The 19,144-nt window shown below is 39.3% G+C and overlaps 1 protein-coding gene across 7 annotated transcripts in view; it reads left to right on the top strand.

The window, feature by feature from the left end:
- ephb2b (eph receptor B2b) overlaps positions 1-19,144 on the top strand; it is a 138,423-nt gene that overhangs the window by 85,128 nt on the left and 34,151 nt on the right. For all 7 annotated transcript variants that reach the window (XM_027165513.2, XM_027165512.2, XM_027165508.2 and 4 more), the window contains exons 4-5: positions 4,029-4,184; positions 7,166-7,495. In XM_027165513.2, coding sequence (XP_027021314.1) covers positions 4,029-4,184; positions 7,166-7,495 — 486 coding nt within the window. The remainder of the gene's footprint in view (positions 1-4,028; positions 4,185-7,165; positions 7,496-19,144) is intronic.

Here is a 19,144-nt window from a genome sequence, read left to right as displayed (position 1 = left end):
ATGCATGCAAACACATACACATAGCTGTCTGGGGCTGCAGGTCCGTCTTTAGTGGCCACATAAATCAGCATGGACGACTTGGTCTGGAAATCTTTGAAACAACCAGCAAATTACCTGTAATAAAATCTGACTAGTGTTCTGGCAACCTGCGTACTGCCTCAAGGTGTGGGGTTTACACACTGCATGTGCCCTAAGCTTCCAGTTATGCTGCTGTTACCTTTTTTTTTGTCTCCAACACTTATTAAGAGTAATAAACACAAGCAAGAAAGAGCTCGAGGGTGGGCCTGTCGCCGTTTGTGTCCTTCACTAATAGTAGTCAAGCAGACGCAGAATTCTTTTTTTGACACGGTGCCTGGAAACACTTTCAGGTGATCTGGAGCGTTTTGACAGGCCTGGTGCTAAATTAGATCTGAAGTGTTTATAAATTCCATTAGAATGTTACAACCTTCTTTTTTAACTTATTCAAGAGCAAATTTTCATTTCAAACTGGTTCTCAAAGTGCACTTTTGCCCAACAATTTAAATAGAAAGAAAAAAGTATATTAAAAAAAAATATTCTAAGCTGTAATGATTTCACGTAGTCACAGCATCCAGTTTTCAAATAACAAAAAGTGACTGCAATTATTGCTGCATTTAAATGAGGTCATGCGAATTGTGTTTACAAAATTATTCTTATGGTTATTCACGTCTTTGGAAGTTTCCTCAGACATTTCCTAAGAGCTTGCAAGCTGTGTTATGTCAAAGTTAAGTGTAATTTACAGCGTCACTTCACATTCAGATCACCACCACATCCGAGGGAATTAGTTGTAATGAGATTTAATGCTTATAAATTCAGCGGTAAATGCTAACTGTAGTGTCAATCATCAGCTAGCACATATAGTCAGCATTTATGATTACATTCTAACAACAGATCAGTCATTATGATCATCAAAAAATCAGTCATTGACAAAATGGTGCCAAAACATCAGCTCTGGTGAATGCACAAAACCGAATGGTCATAAAATATCGATTTACTTTTGTATAACAGCTGCTATTGACGGTAGTGTCGACTGTTATTCAGATGATAATTTAAATGCTCTCATTCTTAAACCGGAGCATACATTAATTATTGATGAAGCAGATTTAAAAATTGTTCACAATTGTTCACAAATGGAAATGTAAAATCATTGATGTGATACTCTCTGCGGGTTTATTTAACATTTCGGAAAGGAGTCTCTACTGTCAGCACTTTGTAACATTTGGCAGGTTTTCCTCACGGGGACGTCTACGGGATAGAGGTGTTTATGCTTTGTGGTTTCTCCGAAACATGACAGACTGAAAACAAATATATAAGAGGTGGTGAAGGGCCAAATTGTTGTTGTGATAAAGAGTCATAAACACTTCAGGATGTGCTGTTACTAGAAAATAATAAACAACAGTGCGATAATGGATTATTGTCTTATAACAGCACGTCTTAGTGGTTTATTCTTTAATCAGTGATTTGCTTGTCCCTAAGTTACAGATGACCGTTTATTTTTTTCTTTTCATACTTACACATCTCTGCTTTTACTTCGGCAGACACTTTTTATTAAAACATTTAATATTAATTGACTGTATGACATGTCAGATGCATTTTAATGAGCTATACACTGACTTGTTTGGATAGAAGCATCTGGAAGTAAATGGTGAAAGGCCTGTGCAGTTTGATTCCTCAGGACACTACGGATTCGTAAACATGGCAGCTCCGTGATTATTTTCTCAGCTCAGGCTCTGATCGTTGTGCCATTGTCTTATTAATCCAAACAAACTGAACATTAGCACTGATTGATATCATTTTACACTGCTCTTGCATATATTCTCTCAATGTCCATGCGCATTTCCACTTTCATTTCTCCATGTGTTTTATTTTCTCCGGATGTAAAGCCACTCTGTTTTCCTTCTGCCGTGGTGCTGCTTCTCATTTCCGTGGGTTCAGTCCTGATCGGTTGAAGTCCCAGTCCGCTCCTTTAGTTCTGTATCCTGAGCTTCATTTAGGGATTCTGTTAACACTGAATGCAAGAGCCTCATATTTCACTTCATCCACCATTTATTTTGGCCATAAATCATAAGAGAAGGAAAACATGTCACAGCTAATGGGAGGTGAAGTGCCTTATTGCTGTGGTGGTGTATATTTTCCTTTAGACCATTTCCCTATCCTCAAACATTTATTAATGCTCCATCCGGAATCACATTCTTGTGTTAAATATTTAACCATGCTTTTAAATACAGTTATGCCAGAGAATAGTGTGTACCACATTGCGTGTCACTCTGTTTGGAGGGGGAAAAAGAACATGTGGAATGTAAGAGAGCTGTCAGACTGCAATTCCTGTTGGAGGCTTATGAGAAGTCGAATGTGGGAAAGCCTGAGTTTGTTTATGTTCTTTAGACAACGAGAGAGTATGTTCTGTATATTCAAGCGTGTGCGTCTGTGTGGTGGTTTCGCCAACACCTTTGCTCTTGTGGTGGACGGAGGCGATGAAGCAGGATAGAGAGAGACAGTTTGAGAGAGAGCAGGTGAAAGAGTGTATGGGATAGAGCAAGTATTTCTGTCTGAGTTGATTTCTTGAAATACCAGGCGCCCCAGCAGGGCCGCAAGGCTCCGATTGACCCCTGTCCTCCGTAATTGAGCCCAAAGAACCTGATGTCAGCAAGTCGGCAGATGCGGGCCTACTTACTTTTAAGACATTTAGTGGCTGGATCGAGCCCTGACTTGGGGCAGTTGCTCCAAATAACCTTCTCGGTCTGCAGCCGTGAATTCCAGCTAAGACCGTGGAGGACGACAAGCCTGCTTTATTGCTCTCAGCTTCCCTGAGAGGCCTGGAAGATTGAATGCATACATTAACCATGTGTGGCATTGAGGGGAGAGCAGTGTGTTAGGAATGAGTTTGAGAAGTTTTACGGAATGCTTGGCTAGGCGAGGCAGACTCTCCCTTCGAAAAAACAGATGTGAATAAGGCCCTTTTTTTCCTTTCTTTGTTTCTGCCTTTATATGTCTTCATATCTCTCCCTCTCTCTCTCTCTGTCTCTCTGTCTCATTTGCTCCCTGTCAACACAGGGGTTGGTCGAGCGTACAGGGATGCACTCTACATCCTCATCCAAGCCTGTTAGAGTACATCACTTCGTTTCTGTAGTCAGAAAATGATGTTGTTGTTTGTTATGGCTGCATAATGATGTCTCTCAGGGATCCAAGCACTTTATGTGACCATTAATAACATATTTTAACTGAGAGATCCTGACAGAAGGTACTGTTTAACCCAGACAGGACTGTGAAAAAAGACCAGTGTAAGTTACGCAGGGAAATTTTCCTCATTCTACTCTTGGGTCCAATGCAATAAATAAAAAGCATTTGATACTGTGCCGAAGCAGGTGCACTGCATTTCAAGAGGTCTTCCCAGGTCATGTAACAGAACTGAAGCTCTGTAGTGAAGAAGAAAGTATTCAGTAAAATAGAGACTGGATGGACTAACATGTAAATATGCTGGCCCAGTGGTTGAGAAAGGTTGTTAGTTTGAATCCCATGTCCACCAAGCTGCCGGTTCTGGGCCCCTGAGCAAGGCCCTGAACCCTCAATTGCTCAGATAGAAAAAATGTAAGTCACTCTGTATAAGGGTGTCTGCCAAATGGCATGAATGTAAAATGTAAATGTATGGGGAATGGTACAGCTCAGCTGAAATGACAAACCCCATGCCTCGTAGCAATAATGCTTTATGATCAATTCTTCCTACTTCTCTTTCCCTTTCTCTCTCTGTTTCAATTCTTCCTGTTAGAGATGACATCCTTGAGCAAATCACAGGAAATAGAGCACTCTTAATGTGTCAGGAGGGAGCACAGGGGTTTCAGTAATTCAGTTGAAGTAGAATGCTGTGTTTGCCTGGCCTCTTCTTAGAAAGGCTCAGCTTCACTCCCATGGCCCGTAATTTCCTTCCCATGCCTGGGTCCTTGGCAAATGTGAAAAATCGAAAAGCAGGCTTCCCGTTTTACTCATTACACCACTGTTTTTCTGTCTTCCAGCATGCCAGTCGGGTTTCTTCAAGCCAGCTCAGGGTGATGAGGCATGTCTGCCATGTCCCATCAACAGCCGCACCACCAATGATGGTGCCACCAACTGTGTGTGCCGCAACAACTACTACCGCACCGACTCGGACCCCATACAGATGCCCTGCACAAGTATGTAATCTCGTTCGGACTCCACAATTATCATCAAAATATTACTAGAAGAGTATAATTAACAGTCATCTTTTGCACATTCTCAAAGATTTTATTTCCTAGCTTGCAGCAATATTCAAAAGATTTCTAAAATCATTTTGAAATATTACAGAAATATTTACATATAACATGTAAAACCACCAAAGATCCAAATATTTTATGTTGTCCGGTGTTCATCCATCGTTGTACCTGATGCATTAATTCAGATATATAAGAAAGTTTCGTTTACACGTTTTACTTTCGATCTTTGAAAAAGTTCAAATACAGTTCCAAACTATATTTTGCATGAACATTTAATTTAGAAACACTAAGCTTTTCTTAGTGACTTTATGTTTATAATCTATCCAATTAAGATAGACTAAACTAGCCCCAGAATTTCCTGTTATATTTGTGAGTCTTTTTCCCATATTTTAAATCCAAACCTTTATGAGACAAACCTCCAGTCTAAATTCAAATCCAGAGGTGGGAGTAAGTCGCACATGTGCAAGTCACAAGTAAGTCTCAAGTCATGAATGTCAAGTCAAAGTCAAGTCGAGTCTTTTTTTAATATTTGTCAAGCAAGTCTCAGGTCTCAAATCTGCGACTTAAGTCTGACTCGAGTCAAGTCGAGTCCCCCGTCTCTGAATCATTTAACTCAAATCCGAGTCAAGTCTCAAGTCATGAATGTCAAGTCAAAGTCGAGTCTTTTTTAAATATTTGTCAAGCAAGTGTCAAGTCTCAAATTTGCGACTTAAGTCTGACTCGAGTCCCCCATCTCTGTTCAAATCACCTGCAAATAGCATCTACTTGCAAAATCTAACTTTTTAAGCATCTAAGCGTTCATATAATTTCTTTATTCTCTTTTTTCAGATGTTTCTTTTTTATTAGATAGATAAATAGATAGATAGATAGATAGATAGATAGATAGATAGATAGATAGATAGATAGATAGATAGATAGATAGATAGATAGATAGATAGATAGATAGATAGATAGATACTTTATTGATCCTAGAGGAAATGTAAGGTTACTTATTAGTTCATTTGTGTGTTATTAACTGTTTATATCATCTGTTAGATCTCTGTACATTGAGTATGCCAATAGCAGCACAAAGCCTTCAGCCAAACCTTGACCTCCTACATTACAGGAAACAGGTTACAGCTCTCTTGGCACAATGCAGCCTCTACGTATTCCCTCTGGCCTTGGAGCAGTCCGGGTTATTGCCTAACAGAGGAGGGCATGGCCTCTTTGTATACATGCAGGAGGCCGATGCTGCCAAAGCTGCCTTCACCATTGTACGCACTGTGTTTTCATTTCTGTATGAAAGCAGTGGTGAGGAGAGCAGGAGGAGGAGAGGGCAGAGAACAAGTAGGGAAAAGCCAGCCAGAGAAATAGAGAGAAAACAAAAGGGAAAGGAAGATCACTTGAGCTGTTTGACAAAAGGCATTTGCATAAGGCCAGCGCTGGGAGCAGAGCAGCTGTTGTGAATAAGAAAACAGCATCAACGTCACGGAGCTGCCGCTCAGCAGGCTTCACACTGATTAAAGACTGGAAAGGAGCACATCTGAGAGCTCCAAAGAGCTTAACACCGCCCATTACCACTCGCTTTCCCTAGGATGGCAATGTTTAGGAACAGTTTTGCGTGCAATAAAAGGGGCCATCATGGGTTTGCCCTTCAGGACTGGAGATGTCTCGTAATGGGGATGTGATTAAAAGGGTCATAAATGAGCTATCAGTTGGATATTTTTTCCTTTTTAAACATTTAGAGGGTGGAGGGTTGCTTCTTGGCTATCTCATTAGCCCCCAGAGAACAGGATACACTAATTAGAACCACATGCCTGCTACAGATAAATACGGGTATTGTTTGTTTGTTTTAGATGGACTGTCTGTTATCAAAAAATAATAATAATAGGAGGCCATTTACATGCAAATCACTCTCACTTTTATATACATGTTTTAATGTGTAAACATATTACAGTGTATTTGCTAAGACTTTTCATCCTGCAAGTTTTCTTTCTCAAACACACAGGGAGAATTTACTAGTCTTGAATGTGACGTAGCTCCCAGTATGAGCTCTTAGATTCCAGTGAGCAGTAAACCTGTATTTCCTGTTGTTAATTAGCAGTGCCAAGTGATGTTGGTTTGATGTAGACCAGCATGACGCAACCCGTAATTGCAGCGTTCCAAATCTTGGTGCAGTTCATTGTTTTTACACAGAGCACATATGAATTAGCAGCAGAACTGGACTAAACAAAAAAAAATTCAGGATGTAATTGCGGTTTGGAAACATTTGATGTGGTAATAGGTTTCTTGAGAAACGGGCTGTTTTCAAAACAGATCAGGATTTCTGCCTGAGAGCCAAGACGCCAAGTTTCCTGAATGCTTCCAACATCTACACGTGTGTAAAACCTTATTGGGACAGTAATGGTTTTACATAGCTGGGGTAATTCCTTCTATTACAGGTGTTAAACAGTTCATGTTTTCCAATGTTGGCATGCTATGAAAAGAAGAGTTCTTTGTAAGCATCCATAGTTTTATTAGAAAGGAAAAAAGTCAGTCAAAAGCTGAACATGATGATAACCAGTTTATATTAGTATTGTCCACAATATCATGCTTATAGTATTCTTACTTTATGGATTCGCTGTGGCGACCCCTGAAGGGAAAAGCTGAAAGAAGAAGAAGAAGTAGAGTATTCTTACTTTATGATAAATATCACAAACTTCTATGGCCATATGGAAAATTTAGAAACTAATACCTTCCAAATAGGGATTTAGTCTAATTTTGAATTTTTTGTTTGTCATCTTTTGGAATTCATCATTTGGAATTTTTAATCATCTTTATCAGGTGCATAACACTAGGGTTTATATGTAACTCTGAGTTTGTGTGTGCGTGTGTGTGTGTGTGTGCGTGTGTGTGTGTGTGTGTGTGTGTGTGTGTGTGTGTGTGTGCGTGTGTGTCCACAGCCGTACCATCGGCTCCACAGAATGTGATCTCGAATGTGAATGAGACGTCACTGAGGCTGGAATGGAGTCCTCCACGTGAGAGCGGTGGCCGCGGCGATGTAGTTTACAATGTGATCTGTAAGAGCTGCGGTGGCAGAGGCTGTACACGATGCGGCGACAACGTTCAGTTCACGCCACGCCAGCTGGGCCTCACCGACTCATGGGTCTACATCAGTGACCTGCTCGCTCACACACAGTACACCTTTGAGGTGCAGGCTGTCAATGGAGTTTCAGATCAGAGCCCACATTCACCCCAATATGTGTCTGTCAACATAACAACCAACCAGGCTGGTAAGTTTCTTTTTTTTCTTCTTTAGCTGTACTGCTCTGATTTTTGGAAATATTAGGATTAGGCAGTATTTAGGCAGGATTCTGTATTATCAGTTATTTTGAATGAGTATTGAGTAAATTCATACCAAAGACAAACAAGCGGTTACAGTTCTGTTTTGTCAAAGCAGGAAATATTCAGGAGTTAAACAGATTTACAAAATACCCACAATGTAACCGAACCAAATAAAACACCTAACAAAACTAAATTTAAAAACACTGAACTGTCATTTTTAATATGGTGATGTTTTCTGTAAGAAGACATTTATTCTGCATTTTTGGACGGAGTCACCCATGTCAGCACTTTGTAACACAGAATTTGGAAAATGCTCATGACAACAGAACTTTATAGACTCTCTAACATACCAAGCAGCATTTTATTTCTTATTAGTAATTTCAAGCTAAATTGTTTAAAGCTGCTGCTAAAGTCAGTGATAAAAGAAACAAACCGTTTCTAAATGTTCCACATGATGAAAATGCTGTAGCTTCACATCAGCTGCATCAAACCATCACATCACTGATTGTTCTTCAGTAACATTATGAACTGCCTTGATTTATTCCTTATTTTAATTCATTTATCTACATAATACAAATTTGTTATCCACTGTGGTGTGTCTTGGAGTGATGATACATGAGGAATCATACATGAGTTTTGTTCTCTAAACTCTATTTGAGCTGGCTACAATTAGCTCCTCAGAGCCCTGGGGCTCAGTCAGTAACTGAACTAAGTATTTTGGAGCAGGTGTTTCTGTGTCCTCCTTCCTGGTTCTCCTCTTGTGGTTATCCTTTGTTTCACATACATTATAAACAAATGATTGAAATCTCCAACTTGATAAACACACTCTCATTCAGACAATGCTACCCCCCCAGATGTGGCTTGATGGCCTACTGGTCTTATAGCTGTGAGCTCATCATCTGTAAAAGGGGTGCTGACAATTAAAGTGCGACTTCCTGCCTGCTCCATTTCCTTTGGACCAGTCAATGATTGCAATGCCCTCTGCATACATAACCACATCAGGAAGCCGTATTTCATTCTCCTCCCAAGCTCCCGGCAGTATGCCTGCCTCAGTTTATGAAGACATTAGGAATAAGCTCCAGAAGATTTGATGAGATATACACAAGCTTAAACCGTAAACTGTTCCCTGGCACACTTCCAAAACTCTTTGAGCCAGAGGCCTGGAGAAATTTGTTTTAAATCTGGAAAAAAAAAAGCTTCTCGCTTCTGATTAGATAAACACTTTACATCTTATTGAAGTGACAGAGGCTTGAAAACTTTTCCCAATCAGATGATGCTGTAGCAACAGAAACTGTCCTTTTTATATCCCTGCAATTGCGTTTTTGTTGACGCCGTCCAATTTCTTCAGTGGCAAAGGTTCTGGTTTATGCTTTAATTGTCTCTATGAAATATGCGGTGGGCTGATCTGGAATCAGCTCTTAGCACGCTGATTAACTCTGAAGGAGAGAGACTTTATCTTTGCTCTCACTCATGTCTTTACTCGATTCACTTGGAACAGCTTGCCAGCTCTTTTTTTGCCACCAGAGCCTGGCTTGGCCTCATTAAACCCACGTTTCTGAGGCTTGACGTTATTTTATTGAATGTGATGTGCCGCTAGGGATAAAAATCGTCACTTTTCCGATAACTATCCCTCCCAGTTGGCTTGGCGTCCAGTGGCATGAGAAAGTGGCTCCGGAGAGACATTTCTGAGGAAAAAGGAGGTGAAAGGACAGATGTCTGAAGTAAAAGGAAAGGAAAATTCAATATGATGTGGCTTTGAGCTGAAGGAGGGCTTGTAATGTGATAAATGTTGCCCAAGAGCAAGCTGGGAAGTCTGTTCAAAAAGATGAATGTCTTTTAGAGAATCCAACACTCAACTGTCTCGCTTTCTCTCTCTTTCTCCCTCTCTCTCTCTCTCTCTCTCTCTCTCTCTCTCTCTCTCTCTCTCTCTCTCTCTCTCTCTCTCTCTCTCTCTCTCTCTCCCCCCCTCTCTCTCTCTCTCCCTCTGTCTCTCCCTCTCTCTCTCTCTCACAAATACACACACACACACAAACAGATATGCTGTGGCTTGCATAAGTATTCACCCCCAGAACTAAAATGGTCTCTTGTTTGCTTCTCTGACTAATCCCCTCCTTACCCAGTCACTGGATTTCAGTGGATGGCCACATTTTTTCAGTTTTTCAGTAAAGGATTTATTGTTGCTTTGTGGGATGTTCAGGTGGGTGAATCCTTAAGCAAGCCATAGTATAAGCCACAAGCCACCATGTCTCTATGACGCCACACATGATCTGCAATACTTCTCTCTATAAACTCATCTCACATCTCACTTTTCACTCACCCGGCTTTAACAGAAGATTCACAGACAGTTTTCTTCCTGTCTTTCCCTTTTTTTGTGAAAACAAATAATTTACCCCCTCCTTTGTAATTTGTGCACCCCTCATCCATCCATTCAGCTGTGGAAATCCAATTAGCACAGAATGTTTGTGCAGTGAAAATGTGTTTAACGTATTCAGTGGAACATTAAAGCACAAAGCCATACACGAGCATGATGAGCAAAGTCACATGACCCTTCTATTACTCTAAACTGACAGACAGACATACAGACACAAGGCCTCTGAATTTCATGCTCTTGTTTTTACCAGTTACACACACTGCACTTGTGACATTTAGTAGGATATTTTCAGGCTTATGGGGATTGCTGCGAAGGGAAGAAAGATAAATCAGTCTCCAGTGTCATTTTAAAGACAACGAGAAAGTAGTTACCAGAAAGTAGGGTTTAGTTCAGCAGAGTCTGTGCCAGAATAAAGTCCTCGAAATGAAAGCCACAGCCTCGTCGTTCCTCAATCTAAAAAAAAGTGTTACATATAAAATTCATATCAGATCATTTTTGGTATGTTTGTTTTAAATGCTCATTATTTAATTTTCTACAGCTTTCGGCTATACAGAATTAATTTTAAAAGGGATATTCAAGAAATTTTTGTGAGATCCTGTTAAATAAAAATTTCTTGCTTACAAAGATCCGGTTAAACAATTGTTACTGAATGGTGAAAATTAAAAATTTTAACGCTTTACTATTAATTATTAGTTCATGGCTATATATAAGATAATTCAAGATGCTAATGTTTTTAGTTCATGGTGGTGCTTCATGTGACTACAGCCATGGAATCTGAACAGATCAGAATGTGATGCTTTTAGTTAGTGGTTGACTTTTCTTTTTTTTAAGCCTTGTTGTCAGTTATCCAAAGAAAAAAATAGAAATTTGAATACCACTAGTGAAAATTCTTCCCCTTCCTGACTTAAGGTCTCTAGCCCTGTAGCTAGTCTCTGGTCTAATGAGCTGTTTATCCAATCTAGTTTATAAATGCATGTGATTGGATAAACCACAACGGAGCATCTGCTACAGATTAGTTCATGTTTTAAAGATTAGGGTCGACTCGAGCAGAATATTTTTCCAGTACTGCTGAAATATTTTGCTGGGTCATTGTTTTCCCACCATAAACATAATATGTGTTGATGCTTGTCATTTAACACTGAATTCCATTATGTATGTCTAAATATTGCATTTTTATATATACTTTTTACTTGTGTTTGTGCAGAATCAGCAGCAATGGGAGTGACATTGTTCACATATTTGCCAGTGTAGTTTACTTAAATCTGGAAAAATATAAGCAGCATCAAATAGGTAAATCTCAATGGAAGGCTTATTTCCATCAGGTTTCCAAGTCAAACTGTAAAATGTTGAGCAATTTCATGCACATCAACGTTAAACACAATAGGGATTTCTGTCTCCTTTAAAGCATTTGTGGTAGTTGACTTGAGCTGTGAAAACTGTGATCTTACATTCAAGTGTATTCTCATATTTGAAAGGTCTAGAACAGAACATAAGTGTAGGATATGAGACAATAGTTTATTTAGTTGGTTGCATGCAGTGTGTCTATGGTGCTGTCCTGTTCCCACAATTTCTCTTTGTATTTACCACAAAGACAAGTTGCTCAGTATTTGCAGCAGCCATGTTCTATATGCATCCACACGTAGCTAAAAGCAAATATAATCCTCCTGTAGAAGCAATGCAAAAATGAACTGCAGTTTCAATCTACATTGATTGGTATGGAGGATTTTTGCATTTTATGTGTAAGGATCTAAAGTAAAGCTGCATTGTCAATATTTGACATTCAAATGCTGGCAGAACCAATAACATTTCTTCTCCTCGGAAAGATTCTGGTCCCTGTGCAACCACTAATTGAAGTATACTGCCATCACCACCATCCAGCCAGTAAGGAACAGAAGGTGTCCGTATTTGTTTGTCAACTACACCTTTAAGTAACAGTGGCCTTTAAATTTCTGGCAAGCTTTAGCAGGTCCAGATGCACATCTTTACTCCCTTTCTTAGTTTTACGCAGATACTGAATAATTGAACGATTTGACCATTTTCTCAATGGGGATCAGTCATTAGCAATCCGACTCATTAGAATGTCCAATTAGAAATAAAACACTCCTTAAAAAGAGTTTACCTGACCAAGAAACAAATAGCATCAGATTCCTCAGAGGAATGTTATCCATCTGGTAAAATTAGTTTGCCTGAACTATAGTCAAGACTCCCAGAGGAAGCACAAGCAGAAGAAAAAGTGTAACACGATTCTCACTACACTGTTAATGGCTATGATAGGTCTTTGGGGTGAAAAATCATACAGCGGACTTCATTAAACAATAGTGGTCAGTGCTGGATTCTTTCTTTGCCATATAAGTTATTTTAATAGGTAGAGAATCATCAAAGTGCTTTGCTGTGCTCATTCATTAAGTCGGTGCATTTTATTTCCCCCCACAAATATCACTCTTTATGGCCTTTAAGGCAGACAGTTAATAGCAACCTTATGGTGTAGTAAATATTTCTAAAGAGCTCTCTCTCTCTCTCTCTCTCTCTCTCTCTCTCTCTCTCTCTCTCTCTCTCACACACACACACACACACACACACACACACACTCTCACACACACACACACTTTTTATCTATCTATCTATCTATCTATCTATCTATCTATCTATCTATCTATCTATCTATCTATCTATCTATCTATCTATCTATCTATCTATCTATCTATCTATCTGGCTCCTTCTATTATTCTCTTTTGATTTCTCTCTCTCTCTTTCTCTTTTCTCTCTCTCATGTGTGTTTGCCCCTTTTGGCCTTTTTTCACTTCCCTCTATCCTGGGATCCCATCAGCACCCTCTCACACAGAGTGGCCATCACTTTGGATTAGGAGAACCAGGTCTCAGTGAGAGAGAGCTGTGAAAGGGTCCAATTGGGGCTGGAGCTCACAGCAGCACCCCATTTAACCATTCGCTCCCCCAGGACAGCCCACTGGAGCTGAGAGGCCTGGGTCAGAAGGGCCAGGCCTTTAATTGCTTCTGGTTCAGGGGGCTTTGGGGTTACATAAACATCTTGTCATCCCTCATTAGCCTGGGCAACTCGGCACTTCTCCGTTTCCACAATTTGGCCTCACAAGTTGGTATGCATGAGAAATAGTGAGAAGGGCAGAAAGAGAAAGGGAGAGTGTGTGTAAGCACAAGTGTTAATTAGTGTCGTTCTGAAGCCCTACAGCTGTACAGAGGAGGGGCATCATTTAGAAGAAACAAACAAATAAGTAAATTGGAATTGACTAGCATGAAAGTATGTCTCTTATATAAACGCCTCTCCTTCAGGCTGCTAACACACTGATGAGAGCAAAGAAAGTGTTTTTGGAACCAAAACTTTCATTTTTCACTTTCAACAACGTGTGGTGTGCTGCACAGCTCTTTCCGGCCCTTGCTGCATTGTTTTCTGGAAGTTTCCCAGCAGCTGTTGGAGCCATCATCACTCTCCCTGGTTTTTCACATGTAATGCTGTGCATGATGCAAAGCTCATTTGAAAAAAGAGCAAAAAGAAAAAAAAGAGGAACAAACAACAGAGGAACATGAGCTACTGTACAAGATGTCCAGATTCGGTTATTCACCTTTAAAAACACTAATGCTTGTCCCTAAATACATCCATTATGTTTATTTTTTTTCTTTTCATAGATTTATGGCCTGAGATATTCAGTTCTATGTGAACTTTCACTTTAAGGCATAAAAAGTCTGGTTTCTGGGGGCAGTCTGAACATATACCCCACAGGGGTGGGAATTGGCAGGAGCTTAAACTCTGTTGCTACGTTGAGATGACAGGATTTGCGGGGTTTCTTTAAGACATGTTTTGGCAATAGTGTGGTTACAAACTTGTATTAGTTTAAGTATCTGAGTGTTAGAAACCATCCCTTTTTAAATGCAGAAGATAATAAGGTAATTGATTTTAAAGGGTCAGTTCTTCAAACTTGTAGAATTATGGGTCCAGATTACATCCCATACTCTCTTTAATGCTTTTGCCACATAGCTTGTAGTGGCATTTCTCTGAATGGTAGTGTAGCTTATGTTGTGTCTACCAGTGTTGAGGTGTGATTTTTTTTTTTCATAATCTTTCTCACATGAATGATAAGCTAGGATTTAAATATACAAAGAGTTTAGCACATGGATAGCAGAGCACTGTTGATAAACACTACTTAATATTTTTTTTCTACAGAAAAAACTACACGTTTATAGTTCTGAGGCACTTTCTGCCATTTTGATAACAAATAATATACTAAATAAAGTCGTTCATCCGTTCATTAGCGCTTGTTTTCTGGAAACATTAACTGTTGTGATAAATCATGAATCTTACCGGTTCTCAGAAACACTTGTGCCAAGGTTTAAACCAGAAACAGTTTATTCAACAGCTCAAACCCTCAGGCCTGATATCTATGGTATTATCCATATATGCAGACAATTATACACACAAAAGAGTGCACTAAGAATCAGGTCAGTATGATCATGTTAACCAACCCCCTGCAACCTGAGCACCCTAAACCCAACAAACATGGCTTACCTCTCTTAGATTTGTGATTTGTCTTAATTATGTAGCTCTGTCAGAACAGAAAAAAAAAACAGGCACAATTTTATTGAGGTAATTTTCTGAGGAAAACTAGACTGACAGCCTGAAGCTCTAAGAAGCAGTAGTAAGAGTGTGTGTTTTGGCTGGTTTCTGCACACAAAGCCAGCTTTTACCCTCTCCCTCCACTCACCTCTCAATGCTTTTCCTCTGCAGCTCTGCACCAGAAGGTCACGCAGGGTTAATCAGTCATTACACAAACTCAGGCTGATTCCAAACACAAACACACACTCATACTCATGCTTAAGGCTAGTGTTCACCAGGGAGAAGACCGAAAATGTCTGTCTGTCTGGCCCACCCTCTGGAAGTTTTATTAAAGCAGTCTGTGACAGATGACTGGTGATGTGTGATTTGTCTGGCACTTTGGAGTGGAGAATCGCCGGGGAAGTGCCACTCAAAGAGTCCGCTGTACTCCTTTCACTGCACTCGCTCTTCCTCTACTCAACACAGGAAGAGAAACACATCTCCTCTGAGCAGATTAATGAGGAATGATGACTAAAACCAACAGCTTGCTTGGCAGTAGATGCTGTTATTAACAGTTCTTACACAGGATTTGGCCTAAATAAAGTTTTCCTCTGTCTGTAAGAACACTTCTCCTACCTCACTATGGCCTATTTCTTTCATTTGTGAGGAAATTCTTAAGTCCTTTACATTGTCAAATGTTGACACTTTCTATATATATATATTGTCTTTTTTTTTCATTGTATTTCAACCAGAGTTTAAAATTCTCTACTAGCAACATTTTAATGTCTGGGCAAAAGTGAAATGAGAGAAAGTTGCATTTCATTCCAGATCCAATGAAAGATGCCATCACTTCTATATTTGTATTTTAATCCTTATCTAATGAAAATAATAAAAAAAATCACGGATAAGTAAAGAATTATTATTTTGTACTGAGAATTAATTCTCACTTTTATCAGTATCATCTTCATCATCACATGCGGTAAAAGTCAACCTGTCATTTAAATAGCCTCAAGGCCCGTCTTTACTTACCTGAGCTCTGTTCATACTAATGTCAGTGAAGAATAATCGCTGATTAATTCACTGGTTGTTCAGTCTTGTTGTCCTGATTTCTTCTTATTAATTTATTTTATTGACATTATGGATTAGGAAACACGGCAGATATATTGACAACCGAAACCCGATTCAAAACTGATTTGATTAGTCATTATTTCCAATTCACTACAGCATGTAGCTTTCCAAAAACTTGGTTTAAGTACGAGAACAGCAACAAAGCAGAGTTTCATTATGCATCTTGACTGTTTTTCTGCTGCACTTTCTCCTTACACAGCATGCACTTTGCAGTCAGAGAGCCAAGGCAAGCTAGGAAAGTCACCTAAATAAAAGAACTTTGTTTAGGGAGAATTCATTCATGGTTTATTGAAATACAGATATCCAAGCACATTATTAGAAAATATCCAGTCATTCAATTTTGGTCAAAACCCGAATTCTCATTTTTGCCCGTTTTCCAGAAATCAGCCACAGAGACATTCAAGGGTTTTTTTGCAGATCGCCGCACATTTGTCTGCAGTATATTCATAGCGTATTTGTCTGACAAAATGTTGGTTCTTTTTCTCAAGTGGTCAAAGTGCACATTATTTCTGCTAGGGTTTTTTTTTTTTAGCCTAATGCTTTAGTTCAGTGCAGCAGTTGCCATAACCATATGCCCAGTGTTGGCCATCATGGCATTCACGATCCCCTGCCAGATTTAACTCCTGCCAGCCATTAGCTTTTCGTTTGAAAGTCTGCCGAATGCATATAGACTCATATGTCCCATGTGTCATTCATCTGCCACGCCTCTTGCTTCATATAGCGCTCATTTATCCATTCGTTCACCATTTTCCATGCCTGCTGTTTGTTTAAGCAAGGTGAATGTTAGCACATGAGCCAGCTGTGGGTTAATACCTGAAGGAAAACGAATTAGGGTTTTTTTTATCAGGCGAAGGAGGCATTGTGTGAACGAATTACGTTATTCAGAGGTGGGCCCGCTAATCTGGCTCAGCCGCTGTCGGGCACCAGCGGAAGATTTATGACTTAATTATCTTCAAAATTGCATTGGCAAGCTGCTGCTAGGCCACAAGGACCAGTGGAAGAGTCTAGAAAGAGAGGTGGCACTCTGCTGAGTGGCTCTCACCTACGGTACAGTCGTGACGGGTTCAAGCACTCCTGTCTTTCACGTCTATGACCTCAAGGTCAAAACAAGTGCTTTTAGTCCCTTGCATCAATATTTTTCATCTAATCCAAAATTCATTATGTATTGTTCATCAAGTCAACAATGTTGTTTATCTCTTTTGATTTCACATTCATTTACAAAACACTTTAAAATCACAAAGCCTACTAATGTACTGACCAAATACAAATACTAATATAATATAATCAGAAAATTGAAAGTGCATGAAACCTCACAAATAGCCTACATCTGTTCCATACCTAATGATCGTTATAAAGCAGTAAAGGCTTCATTTAAAAGACGGCTTTTAAAACATGATCTGAGAGATGAATAAACATCAGTACTTCATTCCACAACTTTTACACAGCAACAGAGAATGCATGATTACTGTCTTTATTCTTTAAGAGTGTTATAATTGCAATACATATCTCTTTTTTGGGAAAAAAATGTTGTTAAAAAGAAATAAAAATGGCCTTAGTTATATTTATAGGGGGAAAAACTGCTATTCTTTCTTTCGTTTCAGGTCAAAATGACATGCAAACAAATATGCTAAAATCATGCTAAAAAATAGCATTTTAATATGGTTTATTTAAACTTTTAAATGGTATATTAGACATGGACAGAGCAGAAGGCCTTAGCAAGAGAGGCTCTGGCAGTGGAGGTGCTCGAGTGGGAAGGGGACAGAAGGTGGCAGCGAGGACACATATGGAAGGTGTCAGCCGGGGTCAGGAGGGTGGCCAGGGTGGAGCAGAAGACACCAGGAGCACCAGCAGCAGTCATCTGTCTGCTTTAGCCAGTGGAGTTTACTCACATACAAGGTGCCACTAGGGCAAAGCAGAAGCTGCATTATTAGCATTAGCCACAGATCCGGTCTTCATAAGTATGCAGAGTAAGAGACAGAGTCATTGACTATGCACTCACCAGAATGTAAAATATGCATTTAATTACACAGTTCTTTACGGAAGAGTGAATATAAACCCCTGTGCTTGTTTTAGGCATAATTGTGGAAACCGAGCAATCTTGCAAATCAGTTGACATTTTCACATAATTTACATAAAAGTGTCAACATTTGCACACACAAACTGGCTCTGTATTTATTACACTATAATGTCATCAAGACTTATGGCATGCTGCAACAGTTACAGCAATACATTTTCACTGTATATTAGCTGGATCTACTGTGGAAATTATTTATATAGTTTTGGACTACTTACATATATTGAAATGAGAATGTCTTCAAATCCCATGATCCTCAGTCAGTGAATGCATCACATGGCATCCAGTCAAGCTCCTATTTCCTGCTCACAGTTGCCTGATTATTAATGACACTCATCCGTTTGTCGTCACACTGCTCGCTACTCATCCGTGACGATTCCTAGCCCGGCTTCATCAGTGCATTGACCAAGGCCTGCTTTCTATTTACTGCTTTAGTCTCGTTTTGTCTTTTTGCTAACTGCATGGCCATGAAGCCTCACCTACTTCACGTTCTGAGTAATCTCAGACCTTCTTAGCCCTTTACTAACGTACCCCATACACTGATTTGAATAAAACATAACAGCAACATTATTCTGCATAATATTCTAATACTTTTTATTGTATCTGAAGTAATTTTTTTGCACATGCAGTGTTTTTTAATGTACAAAATCAATATTAATTTATATATTAAAATGAAAAAAAATTCATAACAGCAAAAAGTCCCAATCAAATCAACAGAAGAATGTTTTGGAAAGAAAAACCTTTTTGTGTACAGACCTGAAAAGGTTTGAAGAGATTTCTGAAGTAGGAACACAAAATAAGTTTGGTGTAGTTTTGAAGCTGGAGCATTTTGCATTTTCACCAGTAACAAGCATTAAAGAAGCATCTGTACAAGCTCAAATATACAAAGATATTTAATTTCATGTTGCTTTCAATTCTATTTCTTCTCTATGTTTACTTTGTACCAAGGGTGTGCAAATGCTTGCAGAGTACTCAACGAGATGGGATGTCAAACAGCAGTATCCAGTCTGTCTAAAAGATTATTCAGAACTATTTCTAATTCTTCTTTTTGGCCAGGATCCCATACCACAGCTAAAGTGAATATACCTTTTAAGAGCTACTTTAATAATATTAATAATGAATACTCTTGGCTCTCTTCATCCTCTCGTGTGTTTTCACTTTACAGCGTCTGACCTGTGCTGCATTGTTTTTTCCATCTCCTGTATGAGAGATCTGTTACTCTCTTCTCATGTGGAGTATTTATAATTCTCATTATTATATTAGGAATTTCCATGTCGTGTATTTCTCAGAGAGCATGGCGTAGGAGTGACTAATGTTCTTCAGGCATGTTTTCCGTATCATCAGCAAAGGTGTTCAAGCATACCAGAGACTGACAGGATTAGCCACTTGCACAGACAGAATGGAAGTGAAAGTCCTATTTATGTTTGGTGCACATTTACATTCAACTGGAGCACACATCA

This window comes from Tachysurus fulvidraco, chromosome 2 (assembly GCF_022655615.1).
Source record: "Tachysurus fulvidraco isolate hzauxx_2018 chromosome 2, HZAU_PFXX_2.0, whole genome shotgun sequence".
NCBI classification, from domain to species: Eukaryota; Metazoa; Chordata; class Actinopteri; order Siluriformes; family Bagridae; genus Tachysurus; species Tachysurus fulvidraco.
Note: the sequence above shows the minus strand (reverse complement) of the source record. Positions and strands in the feature narration are given on the sequence as shown.